Source organism: Phascolarctos cinereus, unplaced genomic scaffold (assembly GCF_003287225.1).
Source record: "Phascolarctos cinereus isolate Bilbo 61053 unplaced genomic scaffold, phaCin_HiC Scaffold_1;HRSCAF=81, whole genome shotgun sequence".
Taxonomy (NCBI): Eukaryota; Metazoa; Chordata; class Mammalia; order Diprotodontia; family Phascolarctidae; genus Phascolarctos; species Phascolarctos cinereus.
The window spans coordinates 124,330,128-124,354,002 of NW_027555514.1; the positions used below are offsets into that span (position 1 = coordinate 124,330,128).

The 23,875-nt window shown below is 36.4% G+C and overlaps 1 protein-coding gene across 1 annotated transcript in view; it reads right to left on the reverse strand.

The window, feature by feature from the left end:
• CPED1 (cadherin like and PC-esterase domain containing 1) overlaps positions 1-23,875 on the reverse strand; it is a 421,919-nt gene that overhangs the window by 193,342 nt on the left and 204,702 nt on the right. The window contains 7 exon segments of the mRNA XM_020966339.2: positions 4,131-4,168; positions 4,171-4,298; positions 6,478-6,664; positions 17,441-17,462; positions 17,464-17,486; positions 19,972-20,033; positions 23,745-23,795. Of these exon segments, the coding sequence (XP_020821998.1) occupies positions 4,131-4,168; positions 4,171-4,298; positions 6,478-6,664; positions 17,441-17,462; positions 17,464-17,486; positions 19,972-20,033; positions 23,745-23,795 (511 nt within the window).

Consider the following 23,875-nt stretch of genomic DNA (forward strand, 5'->3'; position numbering starts at 1 on the left):
ATTTATCTTTTTGCCCCTTGAACAGGTGACCCATTTCTACAAGCACAGATATCACTCGGCCATCTAAACAAGATACTCAACTGGATACAATGCTACTACTATATCAATAAAGCCAAATATTAAGATTAAGATGACTCTTACAAATGGATGAGAATGAATACATAAGAGAATATACAGGCAAATCCTTGGCATATTTATCCTGCATGGAAATTTTCTGATTTTTTTTCTTTACATTACCTCAACTAAGAGTACTAAATTACTAAATTCAATTCAATTAAATCACCACTTATGAAATATTCTTTATGCAAGGCACTGAATTAGGCACTAAAAATACCAAATAAAATGAAGGATCATCTCTGTCCTCAAGGAGATCATTACTGGAAGCAACATTTTGCCTCAGAAGATCATTTTAGATGTTGTGATCTGATTTTCATTCTGCAATATATTTCAATAGCACAGGTTCTAATGTAATTAAATGTCAATTGATCTTTTTCTGATCAATAAACACAACATTGGAAAAAGTGGTTTCAAATAGGCAATATTGAAGTTTAAGCAAGTCACTTACAAAGGACTTGTGTCCCTGGGAATATAATCTCACTACACTTTTGCAGTACATACTAGCTAATGTTGAACTAGCTAGAGAGTCCTTAATAAATATTGAATAAATTAGAATGCCTCTAAAATATTATAGAAATAATTTACTCAATAGTTTAAAAAGTTTTTTAAAGAAATGAACTTTTTTATATAACCAGAACACATCAAAAAGTAGATTAAAGCATACTGAAATAATATATGATCATTTTGTGCTATAATATCATAGTTAACATATGACTATCTTATATACTAAAAATTTCAATTACAACATGTGATTCAACTTACACCAAAATATTTATAGTAGTGCCTTATGTGTGTAGCAAAATACTGGAAACAAAGTTGGATGCCCACCAATTAAGGATTGGCTAAACAAATTGTGGTACGTGAATGTAATGGAATTAATTCAGCTTTTAGTAAGTAAGTAGAGTCAGGAAAACAATGGACACAATGATTAGAGTAGTTTGAATGGCAGAACTATCACAAGGCAATAGAAGATGAGTGCTGTAAAATGAAGAAAAGCTCTGCCCCAAAGAAGTTTTGTGAGAAGCGACCTTCCCTTCTCCTTTCCAGAGATGGGGCAGTGAAATCTACAGGTGTGGAACATTCCATGTAATACCAGATTCTTTTGAAATTTGGTTTTGTTGACTTCTCTCTCTCTCTCTCTCTCTCTCTCTCTCTCTCTCTCTCTTTTTTAATGCTTTGCTATAAGGAATGGTTGTATGAGAGAGGGAAAGAAGAGGTGAGTTATGAAGGACATTTAAACATATAAAAGCAAAAGATATCAATACAATTTATTAAAAAAATGTAGGATTCTTTAAGCACTTAATTATGCCATATAAACTTCACACTGAGTTTATTAAAAATATTAACTTTTAAAAGCCTTTCCATAGTGTATTATGTATGGAATATGCATATTCCTGAAATGTATTTCTGATTTTCTTGTAGATCTTACAAATATTAAAAGACAATATAAATATTTAAAATTTTCTGTAATATAAAATAATTATAATTCATTTTATTATTCACTTTACTATTTGCAAAGAACTTTTAAAAAAATTATCTCATCTGATCCTCACAAAAACCTGAAGAAGTAGGTAATGCAAATATTATTGTCCTAATTTTGAAGATAAGGAAACTAAAACTCAGAGGTTGTAACTTGCCCACAGATATAAATCTAGAAAAATTAGTGATGGGATAGGAAACCAACCCAGCGCTCTTTCAACTACTCCATTCAGCCAAAAAGAAAAGTGACTTCCAACCCAGAAGAATAAATGATCAATCATTTCAATGGAAGAGTATTCCATTGGATTACTAGAATACTGAGCAGTCAACCATGTTTCTTTAAGTTTAGCTGAGTCACAAAATTACATGTCAATGCTAAGGAAAAATCTTACTTACCATGTTAACCTGTGGTTTATTATTTCAAGACACTAAAAAAATGAAAGTTCCATATTGCCCTATGGACAGTGAAAATTCATAACAAAAAATTACATGATGACACCATACATGTTTACTCCAGCACTGAAATCAATAGCTATTTGGGAGCAAAGCTATTTTGTTTAAACTATGATAGAGGTTCTTCTCTCTCTGCTTTAATTTCTACTGTATATTTGAATAATGAAAGTTCAAGTACATTTCCAAGACCAGATTATTCAAATCCAGGACATTGTAAGCACCCACTAACAAGAACTAACTAACAAGTTTTATCTTGAATACTTTATGATGTTTTTCTCAAGTGATATGGGCCCATTTTCCACATCCTTAAAATTTTCTGAAAACAATGCTATCTATCACTCTCAACACTGTTTCATGTGCATACTTTTTCAGGTTTCATTTTATAGCTAAAGCATCCCTTTTATTTTCTTTGTGGAAGAAAGAAATTATATAGTCCATGAGAAGGAAGATTTGGCAGATAAGTGACTCAGTAGATAAAGTTTCAGACTTGGAGACAGGAAAAACCTGAGTTCAAATCCTATCTCAGACAGAATTTCTAGATGTATGACCCTGGGCAAGCCATTTCATCTCTCTGGGCCTCAGTTTCCTCATTTGTAGAATAGGGATAATAATAACATCTACTTCACAGGGCTGTTGTGGGGATCAAATGAGAATGTATATGTAAAACACTTTGTAAAACTCAAAGTGCTATAGAAATGCTATTATTATAGAAATGTTATTATTAATTATTACCCCCAATTTACTTGTATCTAAATTTTAAAATGCAATCACACCCACACTAATCCTTTTTTTTTTCTGATTGAGTCCTGACCTCTTCCACTTTGGCTCTATTTACTAATTTCCAGTTAGAAAGTGAATCACATAGACTACCTGAAGTTAACCATATTTTAATCTTTCATTCCATGTTTTATCTTTTTATATGGAATTACATTTGAAGTCATAGGTAGTAAAAATGGGAGATTAACAATATTCATTGGGAAATGAAGATCTGTGTTAAAGGATTTGAATCAGATTGAAACTTGGAGAATGATGTAATACAGACAGATTAGAGCACTGTACTAAATAGGTCACCTAAGACATGGCACCCATACTACCTGCAATCAGCCAATCAGCCAGCCATTCTTTCATATTCCATAAGACCTTTATTAGCTCTCTCAATCAATCAACAGGTAACAATCAATAAGTTATCAAATGTCTACTATGTGACAGGCTTTTCACATACAAAGGCAAATGACAGACTTCTCAAGGAACTTACATTTGATGGTGGGAAGCAACATGCATTTTCTTCTGAGATCCCATTACCATCATATGAACTTTTTATTACCTGCTTGAAATTATGCTTTCTAGAGCATAAAGGATTAAACTTAAATCAAAATTTAGAATCATAGATTCTATCAAATCTATAAACTTGAAGTTTAAGGAGATCATTTATGGGAATTTCTTGAAAACTGATGATCTTATCCAGAAATCAAGGTTAAGGAGAGAAGAATAGAACTGAAGACCAAAGCAGACTAATGAGATTTTAAAAAATGGGATTCTCTTCCAAAATGACCCTAGTTGCAAAAAAAAAAAGCATGAATGAGAGTAGATAAATGAGAGAAGTAACTGAAGTTTTTTTTAGCAGTACTGAAGGTCAAGAGAAGATAAGCAAGGAATATGTCAGCATATGAACCTACTTATTCAAATATCACTAGAGCTTTCTCTCCATCCTTGTATCTCTACTGAGTACTTCATAAATATTTTCCCTTAATATATTGCAACGAAACATGAATAATCCAAGAAAACCAGCAAGATTTAACAGAAATGTTAACACAATGCCAACTTTCTTACCAGTTCAAAATCTCAAACTCATGCCATTCCATGATAAATATAGTACCTAGGATGAGCATCATCAAAAACAATAAAGGCAAATGGTCATTGTAACATGTTCCACATACAAATTTAGGAAGTTTTATTCCATTTGGTCCAACTACAATTTGCTCTTAAATTCACTCAAAATGCCATGATCCATTCTTATTAAACATTTTTCATGGGCACACACAACATACTCAGATAAATGAAATGGAAATTTGAAAACGTACCTGAACAAAACCGCATGCCATGTAGTCACTGAATAAAGTAGACTTGGGCGGTCTTCTCGGTAAACTGTGAGTCTGTAAGTGCTGAGGACTTCCCCATCTGTTTGAGATTCATCTACCACAAGAATTAGGATTTTGTTCATTCCTAATCCCAGAGGATAATTTGCAAAACTGAAAATACAGAAAGAAAAAAATAAGAGGTAATACCATTTGACTTTTAAAAAAATTGATCAACACATTTTATTGCACACTTATCTATGTGCTCAGGAAGCAGATGAGTTTTGAGGTATATAATTTTCAAAGGAATGTATAATAAGAAATAAATAAAGTAAAATCCTGACTATGTCATGGTTTATACTGTGTCAAATCACATGCCCATGAGCATAGTAGATGGTGTACTGGCCTTGGAATCAGTGTAGACTTAAACACAAATTCTACCTCAATTGTGTGACCCTAAGTAAGTCATTTAACCACCTTCAGTCTCAATATCCTCAACTATAAAATGGGCATAAGAACAGTACCTACCTCACAGGGTTGCTGTGAAGATTAAATTAGGATATATGTATATGGCATATATATGTTTATAGGGTATGTATATATTTAGAGGATATATACATATATATAATTTTGCAAACCTTAAACTTTAATATAAATGTTAGCCATTATTATTATATGAAAGGACATACATTATAATAATTTTCACTGTTTCTACTTCAAATGATTCATATTATTTGATTTATATTAATTGATCCTCAGGTTAAATTCAGGGCCAAAGAAATGTAGGTGATATATTTCTTTCAAGAGAGTGTGAAAAATATGTAAAAAAAAATCATTGTCCATGCACACTAGCATTTAGTGGGGTTTGACTAAATTTCATAATTATATCCAGAAATACTATCTCCTATTGAAATAGTTGATAAAAGGGAAAAAATGTATCAATGACTTAGAAAACCTGACCTCCCAGTCAGTAAATTATAGGCAACAAGCTCTAAAAGCAGCCCCACAGTGAAGCCTCCTGAATATTTGCAAGCAGCTCCATGAAGGTAGAGACTGTTTCATTGATTTGTCTTGGATCTCCAACACCTAGCACATGCTTACCAGATAGTAGATACATAATTAATGTTTGTTGACTTGAGCTGCATGGACAGATATCAGTACTCAGAAGTGTTAATTAACCATTAAACCAATGGTTCTTGAAGTCTGGCTCTTGGCCTAGAGGTTCCAGAGCCTCTTTCAGGGGGTCCATGAGGTCAAAATGATTTTCATAATAATACTAAAACATTCCTTGCCTATTAAAATATTCCTCTCTTTTCCAATTACATAATTTTGTGAGGCCATATTTTCTTCATATACTTCAACCAAAGCAACAAACTGCAACAGATTGAATGTGTAAGATGATATGAGAAACCAGTTGTCTTCCATTAAGCCAGAAATTAAAGAGATTTGCAAAAACATGTAAAATAATACCGTCCTTCTTGCCAAATTATTTTGTTTTAAACATGTTATTTACTAACACAGTAATTTACTATTTGTTATTTTAAAATAATTTCAAAATACAGTAATTTTTGACAAAATGTTATTAATGTATTTAATATGCAAAGGGTTTATTATTATTTTAAATGAATTAATGAAAAGATATCAAATTTTATTGGTTTTAATTTATAATATCTTAAACATTTATAGGCATAATCTAAATAAATAAAAGCTCCTTGAGTTCCTTGGAAATTTTTAAGTATAAGTGGGTCCTCAATAATTTTAAGAGTATAAAAAGGGGTCCTGAGACCAAAATGTTTGAGATTGCTGCTTTTAAAAAACCTTTGCCTTAAGCAAAGATTGGCCTTAAAAGATTCTCATGATTATTACCTAGCAAGATTCTCTATAATAGCCCAATATATCTGCGTAGTTTTTCCAAAATACAAATTGAAATTCTAGGTGATCTTACTTCATATTCTTATGTAGAACTGGAAGGGAACTTTGAGGTCATCCTTTCTAGCCCGCATTATACAGATACAAGGTCCAAGTGTCCAAGAGAACCAAGTAAATATCTGAGGTGGGATCTGAGACCAGGTCTTTCTAACTCCAAGTACAGCACTCTGTTCACTGCCCCATACCACCTCTCCAAAGTTATATGGATTGAGTAGATAAGTGAAGTATAATCAATAAAGGTGGATATATTCCTTTAATGTCCTTTGGACATAGGAATGATTACACACTCTAATCATTTCCCCAGTTGATCTTGCTTCTCAGATCTTCAACATTTCATGAAACTTCAAAGTCTGAATTAAATATCTATTAGTAGTTTCCCATCATTCAGAAACCATTCAATACTTGCACGTCTCTGGCCCCGTACCTTGGCCCTGCCTTTTCATCCAGATGTACTTTGCACTGGCAATTAGAAGTCTCCGCTCCAATTGTTACTGTTATAACATCAAATGGGACTTCAGAGTAGTAGTCTCTGATCTTTGGGTTAAATTCTGGATTCAGGTCCAAATGTGGATTTGTAAAGATCTGCTTGACATAAGATATTGTGTCTTTATCTGTTTCAAAAAGAAAAAAAAGTAAAATGATGAATATTTCAAAATACTATACAATCAGAGTGGTTTATTTTGGCAATTTGAGTGGCCATTGATATTTTTTGTATCTTCAGGGCATTTCAAATTTGTCTAGTTTTGCAGAATTCTCTTCACAATATTCTTATTGGACTTTAGTTGGAGGGATGCTGCTCATAGCCTTTCTGAGCCTTTAAAAATTTAAGGATATGGAGTAGGAAATCCTCTCTCCAGTGGGTTAATAAAATTTACATGATATTTACAGCATACACTGAGCAACTGTACTATAAATGAGCAACAACCATGTGTGAGGAGAGAGGATGGAGTGCTAACATTGCTTGAAATGGAATAATTCTAAGTGCCATTTAACTGGTATGTCGGCTAATAGAGATAAGGGGATGGGCAGGTACAAGACCTAAAAGGATGCATGCAAAGAAATACAAAAAGTATAAACGTGCATATCAATTCAACATGTTCAAAATACCCTCCGCTCTTTTCAGTTTCCCTATTACTGTTAAAAGGACCACCATCCTCTCTGTCTCCTAGATTTGCAACTTTGGCTTCTCCTTCACTCTTCACTCTCACTTGCCCCAAATATCCAATCAGTTACCAAATCTTGTCATTTTTGCCATGGAAAAATACTTCCCCTCCTTTCCACTCCCAAAGCTACCACTGTAGTTCAAGCCTTCATTTTTTCTTGTTTGGACTACTACAGTAGCTCTCTAATTGGTTTACCTGCCAGGTCTTTCTCCATTCCAATCCATTCTCAATACAGCTACCAAAATCTTTTTGTTGTTTTTTTTAAAGACTCGGTCTCCCTATTTCTTCAGGCTAGAAGGGCAACAGCCACTCACAGACCCAACACTGATTGGCTTCTTAGAGAAGATTTAACCAGCTCTGTCTTTCTGAAGAAGAAAAAGGAGGAGGGGGAGGAGAAGAAGGAGGAGAAGGAGAAGGAGAAGGAGAAGGAGAAGGAGAAGGAGAAGGAGAAGGAGAAGGAGAAGGAGGAGAAGAAGAAAAAGGAGAAGAAGAAGGAGAAGAAGAAGAAGAAGAAGAAGGAGGAGGAGGAGGAGGAGGAGAAAGAGGAAGAGGAGGAGGAGGAAGAAGAGGAGGAGGAAAAGGAGGAGGAGGAGGAGGAGGAGGAGGAGGAGGAGGAGGAGGAGAAGAAGGTATTATCCTATCACTCCACTAGTTATCTAGGTACTCCATTTGTGTGAGTCCCTGTCAATTCTAGATCTGGATTCAAGAAGTTTCTTATTGCTAATAAATCTATAGGGGTCATCCTGTAGTTTTAGCCATGAAGACAGTGATAGCAACAAAATACTACTAGAAGTAACAGCAGCAAAGAGAGTTCCTTCCCTACCAACAGCCACAACACTGGAGTGACAGCTATGAAAGAGGCTACTCCTACATAGATCTTTTCGGAGAACTGGATTGAAGGACAATACCTATTACTCACAGGTTTTGTTTTGGGTCTGGGCCTGTGATTTCATCCATATGGGGGAACTCCTACTGTGGAAACTCCCTCCACTAATGCCAATCTGCAACTTAGCTGCTATTTATAGTGCAAGAGAGTTGCCTAGGGGTACCCAGAGATGAAGTGACTGACTAGGGCCACATAGCTGGAGAAAGCCAGAGGAAAGAATTGAATCTGGATCTTCCTGACTCCAAGGCCAAGCCCTTCCTCCTATCTATTACAAAATGTCTTTATCATGCACAGTAACTTGAGTCCATCTATATATCTTGGAATTACACCTGGTGGTTTCCCGAATTTGGAGAATGAAAAACTGTTTAGGTACAACATAAAGTAAAAACAAAGTAAGGCAAATCAAGGATGAGATGTATGGTAATTTTGTTCCAAAAAAACCCACTAAGGTAAAAATGATGAAATAACTGGTAAAACTTTAGTCAAATAAGTGGTCAATTCAACCAACCAGTTGGACTGATTTAATTGATTAGATTTTTCAGTTCAAGTATACTAACTGTAGACATAGCCACCCTGTAGTTTGGATATAGCACTTCATGCTATTGCTATTTTGAAACTTGAAGGCATAAGGGCGGGTGCTGTGGTACTGGAACCAGTGCTACAAAAGAACATTACTCTAAATTCATCCCACTAATTATGAATTAATTTAATCAACAAATATTTATTAAACAGCCAATATATACAAGACCTTATAAACGCTGGGCTTGCAGTCAAGAGGCATGAGTGTGCATCGTGCCTCAGGTGCTTACTAGTTGTATAACCTTAAGTGTAACCTCTCAAACCTCTAGGTTCTTCATCTATAAAATGAAGATAATAATACCCATAGCATTTGCCTTGCAGGATTCAAAGGAGGATTAAATGTTATAATATGTCAAGAGCTTTGGAAAGGTTAAGGCATTATGTAGATGTCATCTATCATCATCATCATTAATTACCATAATCATTTTTATTAAGTACTATAAAAATATGATATGGTTTTCAAATTCAAAGCCATGCCTCCAGAGGACACTGTGACTTCAGCAAAGCCTTAGACTGTTGGAGCATTGCTTACTTTGACAAACAGAAGGGTATGTCAATAATAAGACAAAATATTTTATCACCCATACAAAAAGTCTAGATATAGAAGAGAGAATTTGGAAAAGATTCCTTTTCCTAGGCAAATACCGTATATTGTATGCTTATGCTAATTAGTATTTAGCCAAGCAAGAGAATGGCAATTTACTCATATAAAATGTATAAATGTTTATAAAATGTATTTCATATATTTTGTAATTTAATAAAGTATATAAGTACATATTTTAGAAACACTAATGCTACATGTATTTTGCATTTTATATCTTCATTAACTCTGCAGGTTCTCAATGGAGTACCTTACCCACCCAAGCGACTCATGGGGTGAAATGGATAGTCATTCTATTAAGTCTGCTTTTATGTGTGTATTTTTGTTCATCTTATTGGAAAGGTTGCACCTCTAGTGTGAGTACTATGCCCTAGAGCCCTGCCAGCTTCTTGGTTTAGACCTGACATCCTACTCAATTGACTCATTGATGCTACCTCTCAGAACACCTGGTGTTTCTTTGGCCACATTCCCATTCAAGTCTTGACTTGAAGCAGCCCTGATTATCACAGGAAATCTGTGGAGGACCAGCCTGAAGTAGGGTGAGAACAGACTGAAGAACTTTGGGGAAGAACTTATCTGGAAAAACTGTGTGGGAGGCAATGGCTGTTTCTGTCTGCTTGTAATGGATTTCTTTTAAATCAGGAGTTATATTTCCCTCTTGAGGAATGATTATGACTCACATGAAACAGAATATACTACTCTATTAAAACTAATCCACCTATTCTGTGACATTACCTCCAAATATTTTTATCTAATAATTTGACACATACAAAAGAGAAAGACTAATTCTTATGACCCAGGGAGAACTAGATATTCTGACTTTGGAAAGGTTTTCATTTATAAGAAAATGTGAAAGTATTTCATTCAGCTGTCCTATTCATTTCTAGTAAAAACAAAGGTAACAAGTCATATTTGGAAATCATTTAAGCTGAAGAGCTGAAAGAATGACTAATGTCTCTCAGGTTCACAATGTTTTATTTTGGTACTAACATATATCAGCACACTAAATGATGACACTTTCAGTAAAGGTTTAAAGAATAACTCGGATTGATAATAGCATATTCTCACAACAATTCTGTCAGATAGGCAACATATTTATTATTACAGTGTTTAATTTTAACTAATCCATAAGTTAGTATTAATTTATCAAAATATTCAAATTCACAAACAGGCCATTTTGATAATCAGTATCTCTAGCACATGGTATCGTATTAAAAATGATGATACTGTTAACAATCTATAAAGTACGTTAAAAAAACATTCGCATGGTTTTCTAATGACTGCAAATAAGGGCAGAAAAATATCTAAAATATACATTAGTCTATTTCAAAATGCTACATTTAGGAGTAGAATAAATCTGGTTAATTTTTACAAGAAAACACTAATTCTGTAATGGCTCAAGAATATTTGTCTTTAATGTAGGAGACACCAGATGTCCTACAAACTAAATTCTTCACTACTTCAACAATTCATGTTTATGTGAGTATTGGTACTATTCCACTGCTAATATGAGCAACTCTTCTATAACTCAGTGGAATGGGCTTTGAGAATGGCTAGTAATCATCTCCGTGTGGCTAACACACTTATGAGTCTTTGCTACACTGATCCTTAGAAGACAGGCATATAGTACATTGAATCCATACTTAAAACTTCTTCACTTTGATAGGACATGACATATAAGAACACCATGAATGGGCATCAGAAGGGTTTTATTGATGTTCAATTAGATTTAATATCAAATTAAAATAATACATGCTTAGAGAACATCTAATGCAGAGTCAAACTTGTCTCCAATGGCCAGCAAAACTCCTGAGTGAAGCCTGAACCGGATTAAAATAGAATTGGGAAATGTTTAACAAAATAAATAAAAATATAACCAATGTTAATTTGTGGTTTTCTAAGTCAACATGAGGCATCAGGGATTGTTTCTATTTTAATTTGATACAATTTGACCACAAATCTAGTCTAACCTCTTCTTTTTACAAATGAAGAAATTAAGGCCCAGAGAGCTTATGTGATTTGTCCAAGGTCACAAAACTAATTAGTGGAAGAGTTAAGATTTGAACTCATGTTTCTTGACTTCTTGTCCAGTTCTATTTACACTGTCTCAGCTACATATCTATTATGAAAATTTTGTTTCATATATCTAAGTCAAGAGTAATCTTTTTTCATTATTTCACCCTCCAAATAACACCTCTATTGCAACTTTATGAATAAATTCCCAGGGGGTAGGGGAGTTGAGCCCAGATGGAAAATTAGAGGCAGCAGCCAGCTGAACTCTCCCATCATTCCTCTAGAAACAACTTTAAAATAACACCTCACATCAAATTTTGAAGTAGTAGAACCAACAAAGGATCAGGGTGAGACATTTTTCCATAACACAACTTAGAAGGTCCATAGGAGAGGTCTGTGACATAGGGGTGGGCACCATCTAGGAGCATGGCAACAATACTAGTGGCAGGCCTTGGAAGGTGGCCCAATAGTTGGCAGCAATAGCAGCAGCAGCAGCAGCCACACCTTCAGGAGTTCTCAGGCCAGAGATGGTAAGAGGGTCAGACAACTGCTCAGAAAAAGATTACAGGGGATCTTTTGCTGGCACTGGATGCAGCTGGTGCTGATTGGCACTTCTGTTACCCATACACAGTTCTGGATAACAGTTCCAGTGTGGAGAGAGTTGCTTATAGTTGGTCAGAAGAAAGCAGGGACCTTGATAGCAGTTCCAGGGAGATGAGGAATGGCAGCAGAACAGGGGCCCTTTCTGAGTAACGACCAGAGTGCAGACAAGGAGAGCAGTGACCATACCTCTCCCAGGATTACACCACCATGGAAGCATTGAAAACTTGCAGACCCCCAGAATTAGCTCTGAAAACAGCAGCATGAAAAAGCTTGTGAAGTTTGGCACAGTGACTCCACTTCCAGGTGAGTGGATCCAAACTTTAACATAAAGTTCAAAGCCAAGAAACAGGCTAGAAAAATGAGCAAACAACAAAAAAAGAACTTGACCATAAAAAGCTACTACAGGTTGACTTAGTGGTTGATACATAACAGAAGGGAAAAAGTGTGTCTTCTCCACTCCACCAGCTTCCTTCCTCCTTGTAGATTTGAGTAATCACATTGATGATCTAACAACCTGTCCTCACAGTTCCCTTAATCTCAACAACAACTTCTGAACTTCACATCTAAGTCTCTCACTAACATGGACACACTTTAGATTCTAAGATCAGGCTGTTTGAAATTTCATTGTCTGAACAAAGCTTCTTATCCCTCCACTTTTAGCACTTGTTCACAGACTAAATGTACTGTTTTTAATCATCATCAGCTGCAGTCAGTCAACCTCTCCTGATTTTCCCAGTCTTTCCCTCCAACTATGGCTGTTTTTTCCTCTCTGTCTTGGTCACTGTCATTTCAATGATTCACTAGCTATTCCTTGTCCTTTGACCTACTGACATTCCCACACAGCTAATCTTCAAATCTGGATAATCTCTGCTATAAAATTCTCTGCTTCTATTCCCATGCGGCTGACCAGCACTGTAAAAAGGAATGTTAATTTCATCTACCATAAATTTATGATTTATAACCTCAGCTGGAGCCTCATGGCTGCTTGATGAACATTTCATCAATAATAGATTCTCCAGCTCATTCCCCTGGGATGTTCCAAACCTCTAATATTTTTCTTAAGCTGCTGGGTCTCCAATCACTCCTAACACTCAGCACATTTTTAATCCCTTCTTTTCCTGCTTTCTTTCTCTTAGACTTCTAGATCAGAGAACAGCTGGGATTGAGTAGGGGTAAAGAAAGATTTTTTTCTTATCCCATACCTCCCAGGAGCAGTAATGGCAACCTTAAGATACCCACATGGAAAGCCTGAAAGGGAAGTTCCTAGACCTCTAGTTTCTGGTTACCATCCTCTACTTTTCTATTTCCTTTTCTGAGCACTTCACAGAGATTATAGTTCCTGAAAATGGATTTTCCATGTGAGTTTCAACATTCCCAAGAGATCAAGAGTTCCTGAATTCAATTGTTCAGACTAGTGCTTTTCTCACAAAAATAACAATAATAACATTAATTTTCCTTTCTAGAGCAAGAAAATTCCTCAACATCCCACTCCATTATGAAGGAAGAAGATCTTTACTATAGATTCTCCCTGAAGTTGAAAAATTAAAGATATGCCAGGGAAGAACAAGAGGCTTGAACCTTGTCAACTACTGCTAGTCTATGCCATTTCTGAGTCATCCCTTCATCATCTAGCCATCATCATCATTCTGTTCCAACCTGAACCTTAGATTTTACCCCTGGGTTTCTCAGCTCTGATAAGTGAGCTTTTGATCAATTTGCTGGGACCCAGGCCTCCACTGTAGTCCCCTACCATATCCTCACCATGCCTCCATCACAGAATTCCTTCTCCCTCTCCCACTTTCCAGTACCCTTCTACATGTTGTTTTCCTCAGTTAGAACAGCTTATTTGTATTTGTATATCCATCACTTAGGATGTTACCTAGCAATATGACATACTTAATTGTCTATATATCATCTATATTTCTCTTTCCCTCTCTCTTTGTTTCTTTCTCTTTTTTTGTTTCTTTCTCTTCCTTCATTCCTACATTCCTTCCTCCTTTCATTCATTTCTTCCTTTCTTTATTTCTTTTTATCTATCTCCCCTGCTGGCATTCTCCCTTTTGTCTACAATGGGTTCATGCCTCCTAAACCATAGAAAAGGCTTCCCTAAATCCTTCTATCCTTTTAAGCAATAATTTCCTCTCTCTCTTCATTACCAGATTCCTTGAAGTAAAAGTCTATAGGTTAAGCCCTGGCTACCTCCCCATCAACGTTGACTTCATTGTGCCAAGAGTTCTTTCTCTGTTTCTGTCTCTCTCCGTTTGTTTCACTCTCATTGTCTGTCTCTCAAGTCAACAAACATTTATTAAGCACCTATTATCTCACTAGGAGGCAGCTAGATGGCTCAGTGAATAGGGCACTGTGCCTGGAATCAGGAAGACCTGAGTTCAAATCCAGCCTCAGATACTTACTATCTGTGTGACCCTGGGCAAGTCACTTAACCTCTGTTTGCCTTAATACATTGGAGAAGGAAATGGCAAACTATTCCATTATCTTTGCCAGGAAAACCTCACAGTCAGTATTGGTGTGCTATGGTCCATGGGGTTATGAAGAATTGGACACGACTCAACAACATGTTATTGTCCTTGATTTTGTTCTGCCATTTAAATGCACCCTCCAGTTCAAGAAGTTAACATGTGCTCTTTTCCCACCCCAACAGTATTCCTGTTTTGTCTTTGTCACTGTACTAACAGAGGTTATTCATGGTTCTACGATCCCTGATCTCATCTTCTCTGTTTAAATTCTCCCTTGCCAATCTCTTCTACTCCCACAGTTTCTACTACTACCTCTATGCAGAAGACCCTTATGCTGAAATGTATGTTTCTCAGATCACTCTGCTGAGCTCAAGACTCCTATCTCCAGCTGCTTACTAGATAAAGCTGCCTGTATGCTTAACTAACCCCTCAAATTTAATATGGCCAAGAGTGAACTTCTTTTTTACTCAAAACCTCTCTCTCTTTTTGATTTTCCTATTTCTGTCAATTGCACTACCAAACATCTATGGTTGAAAGCTTTGTCTTGTCTTGGGCTCTTCCTTCTTCCTCACCTCCCACATCTAATCAGTTGCCAAATCCTCCTGGCTCTACTTCCACGATATCTCTCACACCTGTTCCTTCCTTTCTATTTCCATTGCCAAAAGAGTACAGGTCATTACTGCATCCTTCCTGGACTATTTCTTCCAAACAGATCTTCCCACTTCCTCTTTCTTCTCCATTCAATCTATACCTCACACTTCTGCCAGAATAAATTTCCTTGTGCGCAGGTCTGATCATGCCATTCCTCTATTTAAAACCATTCAATGTCTTCAAGATGTTCCATGGTTTGACACAACCCAATTTTCCAGATTTCTCTCATATCTGACACTTTCTCCCATATACTTTAAGCTCTGGTCAAATTAGAGGTGCAATTGGGGTTTTTTTGTGCATACTGTATGCTCTTCCGCCTGTGTGCCTTTGCCATTAGGTGTGCCTGGAATACTCTCTCCCTATAAATGCCTCAAGAATAAGCTCAAATGGCATTGATCAAATCCTAATGAACAAGTTCTTATTCAGCCCAAATTGTGTGTGCAAGACACTATAAAAGGAGCTTGGAATATACACATACAAATGAGAAAAAACAATCTCTGCCCTGAAGGAGCTTATATTTTACTGAGGAAATACATCACAGAAACAGATACGCACATACACAGTTTGAGGATGGAAAAAGCACTGATCACCAGGAGGAATCATCTCCTGCTTATAGTCTTCCTTAATCTCTTAGTTGGAAAAGATATGTCTTTCTTCCCTCTCAGAGATCCCCCAGCACTTTGCTTGAACTTTTCTCATACATTTCAGGTTTTGTATTACAGTAATGCAGAGCATATATCCTGGAGAAGTCTGGTAAGGCCCTACTGAATCCTTCTTGCATCTTCTTAACAAAATACAAGGTTCTGCTGGAAACATTAACTCATTGCCAAGGTGAACTCATCATTACCAAGGTCAAAGTAGATAAGGGTTCTAATTTTCACAGGATATTAATTTGCCTTATGGCAAATGATACCCTAGCCCTGATAGTGATTTTAAGTGATTACATTTGGCTTTTAAAAAGTAAGAGACATGAGATAGCTAGGTGGCTCAGTGAATAGAGCACTGGCCCTGGAGTCAGGAGGACCTGAGTTGAAATCCAGCCTCAGGCACATAACACTCCCTAGCTGTGTGACTCTGGGCAAATCACTCAACCCCAATCGCCTCACCAAAAAAAAAGTGAGAGAGACATAGAAAGGACAAGAGCTGAGAGACACCCAGAAAGGAGAAGCATTATATAAACAGAGACTTGCACTTAGTTTTCTGAAACGATGCCTCCAAACAACCACATGGTCCCAGACATGAGAACAGATATAGACCACATTAGAGTGTCAAAGGGTTCCTGGATTAAGGTGTGTCAACCAAGTGACAGCAAAAACAGATTCATGGTGTGGAGAAGCAGACTTGAACCTTGACCTTCACTGGTACTATCAGTTATGTGTACTTTCCCATTGTGGGGAAACTTTGAAGATAATAGTACTATAAATCTAGAAGGCTGTACTGGCCCATTATTGAGGTGGTACTCACTGGAGAGAGGGTCTTTCAATGATTCTTTGGAAATTTTGAGAACTTTCCTCTTGAAGGGGATGCAAGGTTCAATGCCATGCTAGTACAATAAGTTTGGAGTACTGTATGAGTCCTTTGGAAGGTGAAGCTCACCAAAGAGGGAAGGTCAGGTGTTGACTATTAATAGGTTCAAGATGCAAGTCTTCCACTTTGATCATGTTAAATAAAATTTGCCCTATGTACAATGTTATTTTAGCCTGAGTGCTTGCATGGAAACTAAGGGAACCACCTTTTTTTTTTTGTGCAGACCTAGATATGAGCCAAATATTTGTGTTTCTAGGGGCAACCCTGAGTGAGAGCATCTGCCAAATGTATGACTGGTAAGAAACTCCTAATACTGAACCCAGTCTTGATAAATCCAGACTCTCAGTTCTAGGACACAGGCTACAGTCGTTTATGTATGTGTTAAATTTTCCTACTACCATAAGCTCCATGAGTACAGGGATTATGTCCTAACTAAACATCCTATCTCCTTCAGAATCTAGCCCAGTGTTGCATGCATAACATGGGTTGGGTTGTTTTATCGCTTGGTTTTGGACCAGATCTATGATTTCATTAGTATAGAAAATTCCCTGTGAGGAAACACTCTCTACCATTGCAGATAAGCAACTCTTCTGCAACTCAGTCTTAGAGAGTTGCCTAGGGTGCTCAAGTTGTTGTGATGACAAGCCTAGAGTCTGACAGCCAGGATGTGTCTGTGAACTCACAGCTTCCTGATTCTAAGGATGACTCTCACCGACACCACGCTGTCTCTCTACCTCGGTATGAAATTTGCTGAAAATTAATTAAATTTAAAATTAATTAAAAATGACCCCATACCCTAAAGAATAATGAATAGACTCAAAATTTATTCAAAGCTATATCAGGCTTGAATTGATTATTCTGTCAAGGGAAAATAATCAGTGGCAACTTACCATTACTGCAATGTATCTCTTTTGGTCTTATTCATTAAATGTGGCACTAAAGGGGAAAAAAAGTATAAACTTACATTAAAATTACTTGGTAGGAGGAAAATAATACAAATTAAACAATCTCAAGTATATGAAGATTTAAAATTTTTTTTAAATTCAATTCTTTTTTTAAAAAATTAGTTTAACTATCTAAGACCTTATAAGGAAAATCAGAAGTCCAAAAAGAATGAATGTATATCTCATTCAAATCCCCAAATGTTATTTTATTCAAATAGGAAAGTAGTAAGGAAAAGACTAAATCAAATAACTTGACCAATTTAGATATTCAATTATCTGAAATTTCTTGTCATATTACTCTAAATCTGTAATTCTATGACTACAGCAAGGATGTTAACTTAGGAGTAGCTATGTGGTTCAGTGGATAGTATAGAACTTTGAATCAGGAAGGCCTTAGTTCAAGTACTGTCTCAGACACTTTCTAGCTGTGTAATCCTGGTCAAGTCTCTTAACTTGTCTCAGTTTCCTCATCTGTAAAATGGGGATTAATAATAGCACCTATCTTACAAGGTTTATTGTAAGGATCAAATAAAATAACATGAAGTGCTTTGCAAACTTTCAAGTGTTATATCAATGCTAGGTAACATTATTATTGATCTGGGATCGATGGACAAGGGAATCCATTAATAGATTGAACTTGGAAAAAAATACATTTTTATTTTCACTAGTCTCTAACTGAAATTTAACATTTCCTTCAATTGTCTGAAAACATTATTTTGAGAAACTTCATATGCTTACCAGACTGCTAAAGGAGTCCATAATACATGCAAAGAATAAAAAACATTGATCTACAGCTTCTACAATCATCAGAAATACAGAAATTCCATTAACCTTCAAAGTGTGTTCTGGTTCCACTGACATTTGCCAAATATTATCTCTAGTCCTTGTATGCAACCAAAAATCTACTTATAGCTAACTTACGAAAAGGATGAACTCTGAAATCCTTTATAGCTTTAAAACTACAATGCTAGGATTCTGTGAAAACTATAAAAAGAGAACATATAAAGGAGGGGCAAAGTATTAGTACATCTACAATTTCTTTCTTTTCTGTTTTCTTTTTTGTTTTGTGTGTGAGAGACAGTTGGGGTTAAGTGACTTGCCCAGCTAGTGAGTGTTATGTGTCTGAGGCCAATTTTGAAGTCAGGTCCTCTTGACTCCAGGGCAGGTGATCTATCCACTATCCACTGTGCTACCTAGCTGCCCCTACAGTTTCTAATTAGCGCTGCTCACTCATTTTCCTGGGTCAGTTAATTAGTCAACAAGTGTTTATCAAGTTCTTACTACTGTGTGCCGTGCCAGGCCATGCTAAGTGCTGTAATACAAAAAAGGCAAAAAATATGATTTCTGCCTGCAAAGATATCACATTTTAATGAGAGGGACAATGTGCGAAAAACTATATATTTGGAAGATACATAGAGGGTAACCAGAATTTAATTAGAAAGGGAAGGCATTGGGAGTGGAGGAGACTAGGAAAGGTGGTGTAGACAGTGGGATTTGAAGTGAGTCTTGAAAGAAGGCAGGAAAGTTAGGAGGTAGAGGGGAGGAGGAAGAGCTCTTCAGTCACGTGGGCAAGAGAGAGAGTACCATATAGGAGGAACAACAGGAAGGCAGTATAGCTGGATTATAGAGTATGTAGAGGGAAAAAAGTGTAAGAAGATTGGAAAGCTAGGAAGGGGGCAGCTTATGAAGCGTTGATCCTAGAGGTAATAAGGATCAAATGAAGTCACTTCTAGGATAATGATAAGGTCAAACCTACACCTTAAGAGAAGCAATTTGTCAGCTAAATGGAGAACAGATTAGAAAGGGGAGATACTTGAGGCAGAAGAACCAACCAGATTATTCCCAGAGCTCAGGTGAAGGTAAAAGTGACTCTATTTAACAAGAGAATGAATATGATGGGGGAATGCAAGTGAAACTGAGGATGACACCATCCTGGATGAAAAGCCTGGATATCAGGGAGAATAATGGTGTCCTTGACAATAATAGGACAGGTGGGAAGAAGGGAGAGTTTTGGGGAAAAGATACTGAGTTCTGTTTTGGACATGTTGAATTTGAGATGCTTTTGTGATATACAATATGAGATTTCCAAAAGGTGGGAGAGGACTGGGGCTCAGGCTGGATAACTAGATCTAGGAATCATCAGCACAAAGATGATAATTGAACCTCTGGGAACTGATAAGATCAATAAGTGAAAGAGAAAATAAAACACCCAGAATAGAACTTTGGGATAGACCCAGAGTTAGTGGACATGACTTGGATAAAGATCCATTGAAGGAGACTGAGAAGGAACAGTTAGGTAGGCAGAGAACCAGGAGACAGCAATATTACAAAACTCTACATAGGATGCACATTTGGGAGGAAATGATGATTGACACAGTGTCAAAGGGTCAACTTGATTTCTCATCCTGGTTTCCTTTCAGCCCTACACATGGAACAGTACTTATTTTCATAATGAAATAGTTCCATTCTCTACTTACCTATGATATTTTCACCTGCATCCAAGGGAACTCTTGGCTTAATGTTATCTGGAAACAGACTCCTGTGAATGAGATGCCAAATATATTCTTGATCAACAAAATGAACAAAATCATTTTAAAAAACCACACATCTAACATTCCCTATCTCTTTGTGTGTGTGTATGATTATATACATAAAAATAAACGCTCCTTGGATTCCATTTCTCAGTATTGACAGTGTGGCCTCATATAAAAAGGGGAAAAATTTCACCAGGCTTGAGTAGTAGCTGATTTGTAGAAAACTGGGACACACACACACACACACACACACACACACACACACACACACACACACACACACACACACACACACACACAACACACAAACATTTTCAGGTGAGGTCCAAAACTAAGCAAGCATTGATAACAAGGGCCCAGAAGAATCCATTCACTCAAGCACTAAGGAAAATTTACAAGCTTTGGAAGCAGAAAACCTCACATAACAAGCTACTAGTTGGATGAAATAAGCTATGAAACATAGTTTGAGAAGAACAGACACATAATCAAAATAACAAAAGTGTAGCTAGAAAGGATAAATAGCTAACATGTTGTCAATTAATGACTGAGGACTCCTATTTGAGAAATGATTAAGTATCCTGGAGGATGGGTGGTGTTTTTGCTTCTTTTTCTGTTGAATTCCTAAATACAGAATCAGATTGCTCCTAAAACCTTGGATCTTGACAAAATATATAGCAAAGATATAAATATTGTTCATTCTTTTATGAGAAAGGAATGTTTTCCTATTAATATCAAACTGAGTCCATGTTGATCATGAGAGCTCATTAACTTGCTCTTCTATCTTAAAATCATGGTTCCTATTCAAATTTCAAAGAACATCCTAAAAACTTCCCCTCTAACAAAATTTACAAAGTTATTTACTTAACTACTCAAATGGGTCTGTGATCGCAGCCATATAGATCACATCCATATTGCCTCTATCATATGATTTGATCATAACCCATCCAGGCCTGCTTATCCTACGCAACTGTTTTCCACACTCTTTCCTAAGTCCACAAGGCACTCACTCAACATGCTGGAGGCTTTCTCCTGACATTGTAAACATGCCATGGAACGTTAGGGCTGTCCATCCATTGTATCTCACTCTTACCATTTAACTAGTCCATGTTCTTCCCACATATATTTCTTTGATTAATTCTTTGCACCAGTCCTTCCTCAAGATTCTTTATTTGTTACATGATTAAGTCTGCATATGCAAAATATGTGTCTCTACCTTGCCCTCTGTGATACTCACTTTTAATTCTTTGGAGACCATTGTGTTCTGTGACTTGTAGCTAGTAGCTATCCAAAACGACTAAGATATTGTCATTAAAAAGATAGATCTTTGTTTTGGGGAGACTTTTGACATCATTAAAGAACACTATAATTTACAAAAGGAATACAATTCTCTCTCATCCTCATGTCTAGTTCTCTCCCAATTTGTTGTCCTCTTATACTGTCTATCCAAGAAACATCCACTGATGGACAAGTACTCATTAAAATGTTTGTGGTTGAAGCCATAGAGGTGATGAAGCCAATTAGCAGTCATTGAGTCATAGGGTTAAAATCCATTGGTTGTCCTCCAGGCAATCTTAGTTTTAATATCCCACAGGCATGTAGCTATGGGAAGATGTATACAGATATTGGATAAAATTGTAGGCTAATTTCTAAACTCCCTTTGCACAGCATCATTTAAATATTCTGCAATGTCCTTGGGCTGCAAGTTGTTCTTGATTCTAATTTTCATTGGGTCACTGAGGAAGTAATAATAGAACTAACCTGAGTCTGTTGACTTTAACAGCCTAATCCCATGAAAGATCTGCCCAAAATTACTACAATTAGTAAAAGAAAGTTCATTCCATCCATCTTATAGAGGAAGTATAAAGGTTCAGTACAGGTTCTTTGAGAAAAGCTCTTGTCATTCTTTTTAATCACTCTATCCAAGAGGCTAACAGCAGGCGGTCTTGGTGACCACACCATTTTAAAAATGAAATGAGATACAGAGAAAAAGAAACACATTAACCATATCTAATTTCTGCCACAGTCCCAAATTCGATCATTCTACCAAGTCTACTTTCAATAGCATGCTTTTCTAGATGATTCTTAAAGTGGTTGAAGGAAGCTTTTCTTTCAATGGCCCCAGAGCATGCATCTAGCTAACCAGAGAGTTTAGAAGGAAAGCAAAAGAAAGATGGTCTTCTCTTCAGACCCAAGAGCACACACTGAGAAAAAGCACTATTGGATTGGGAGATTATAGCCTTAAAGCTAGAAAGAACCTTTGAGGTGACTGAGTCTAACCCCACATATAAGGTCACACAGATAGTAAGAGGTAGAGCCGTAATTCAAATCCAGGTCTTCTTACACTAAAGTCTTTGCTCTTTCCACTATACTGTGTTTTAATGTTTTATTCTGCAAAGTAACTGCATAATTTGAGGAGAAATTATATTCACTTACAATGGAATTCCTGGCATGGAGATATTTCACTATCTAGTGATGACTGTACAACTGAGTCTAAAAAGCTTGATGATGACCCATATGTAAATCCTGTGATTATTATAAAGGTCCAATCTAGCATACTGAGGTAATTATAACAAGAAATGGCTACCTATTTCCAGGTCAAAACTAAATCACATTTTACCCAAATCTATACCGAGAAAATACTACAAATGTACCTCATTGGAAATATGCTCCTGAAAAATTGAGTGTAAACTGAATTTTTATCAGTGAAATCACATTTTAATATGCCATGTGGGCAGGGGAGACGAGGATTCTTTTTAAAGGTGTTAGTCAAGTCTTTGTAAAGCAAATAATTATCTCTAATTTAAAATTTATATTTTATATTGGATCAGAGAAGGAGAGTTGGAGGGTGATTCCAGAGATCAGTTAAGTAGAGAAACTGAGGCTTAGAGAGGGTAAATGAATTGCCCAAGACCATGTAGATAATAAGAAAGACCTTAGAGTTGAACACAGGTCCTTGGATATGAGAATCAGTACCTATGCCACTATATATACTGCTACTCTGGCTTACCCATTTTATGGGTGTTTTATGGGCAGCTAGGTGGTGACAGGGTAGCTAGGTGGCACAGTAGATAGAATGCTGGGCCTGGAGTCAGGAAGACCTGAATTCAAATTTGGCCTCAGACACTTACTTGCTGTGTGACCCTAGGCAAGTCATTTAAACTTGTTGCCTCAGTTTCCTCATCTGTAAAATGAGCTGGAGAAGGAAATGGCAAACCACTGCAGTATCTTTGCCAAGAAAGTCCCAAATGAGGTCACAAAGAGTTGGGCATGACTGAAAGGACTTAACAACAACCATTCTTCATTCTTATAACAGAGCTCAAAAGTACCAGTTTCAAGGTTTGCATTTGGTCTGTTTAGATGCTAACTTCTGTTAATTTAAAGCTCTTAACTTCTGTGCTTAGCCCGTAATTGGCAGCTGTTTCTTGTTAAATCAGATTTTCCCCTCTCTATTCCTATCATGTTGATACAAGCACTGAAAAGTGAAGAAAAAAAGTGGAATCTAAGTAGTGTAATCTCATAAAATGTTCAACTTCTCTGGGGGTATATTTTTTTTTACCTTTTCTGGGGCAGAATTCCAGGTGATAAAAATTGCAGAGTTGAGGGTATTGATAAATGTCAGTGTTAAAATAATGCTATCTAAGAACCCCTCCATGATGCTTTCAGGGTATCAACTTGACCAAGGGTGAGATGTATTGTTTGATAAAAGACATCCTTACCTGTGATTTGCTTGTTTCAGAGGTGAATCTCTCAAACTATTCTTGTGTTTCCTACAAAAGAATAAAAAAGAATTAATACTCACTTTGAAGTTAAAAGTGTCATTGAATAGGTAAGAAGTAAGAATTGAGTC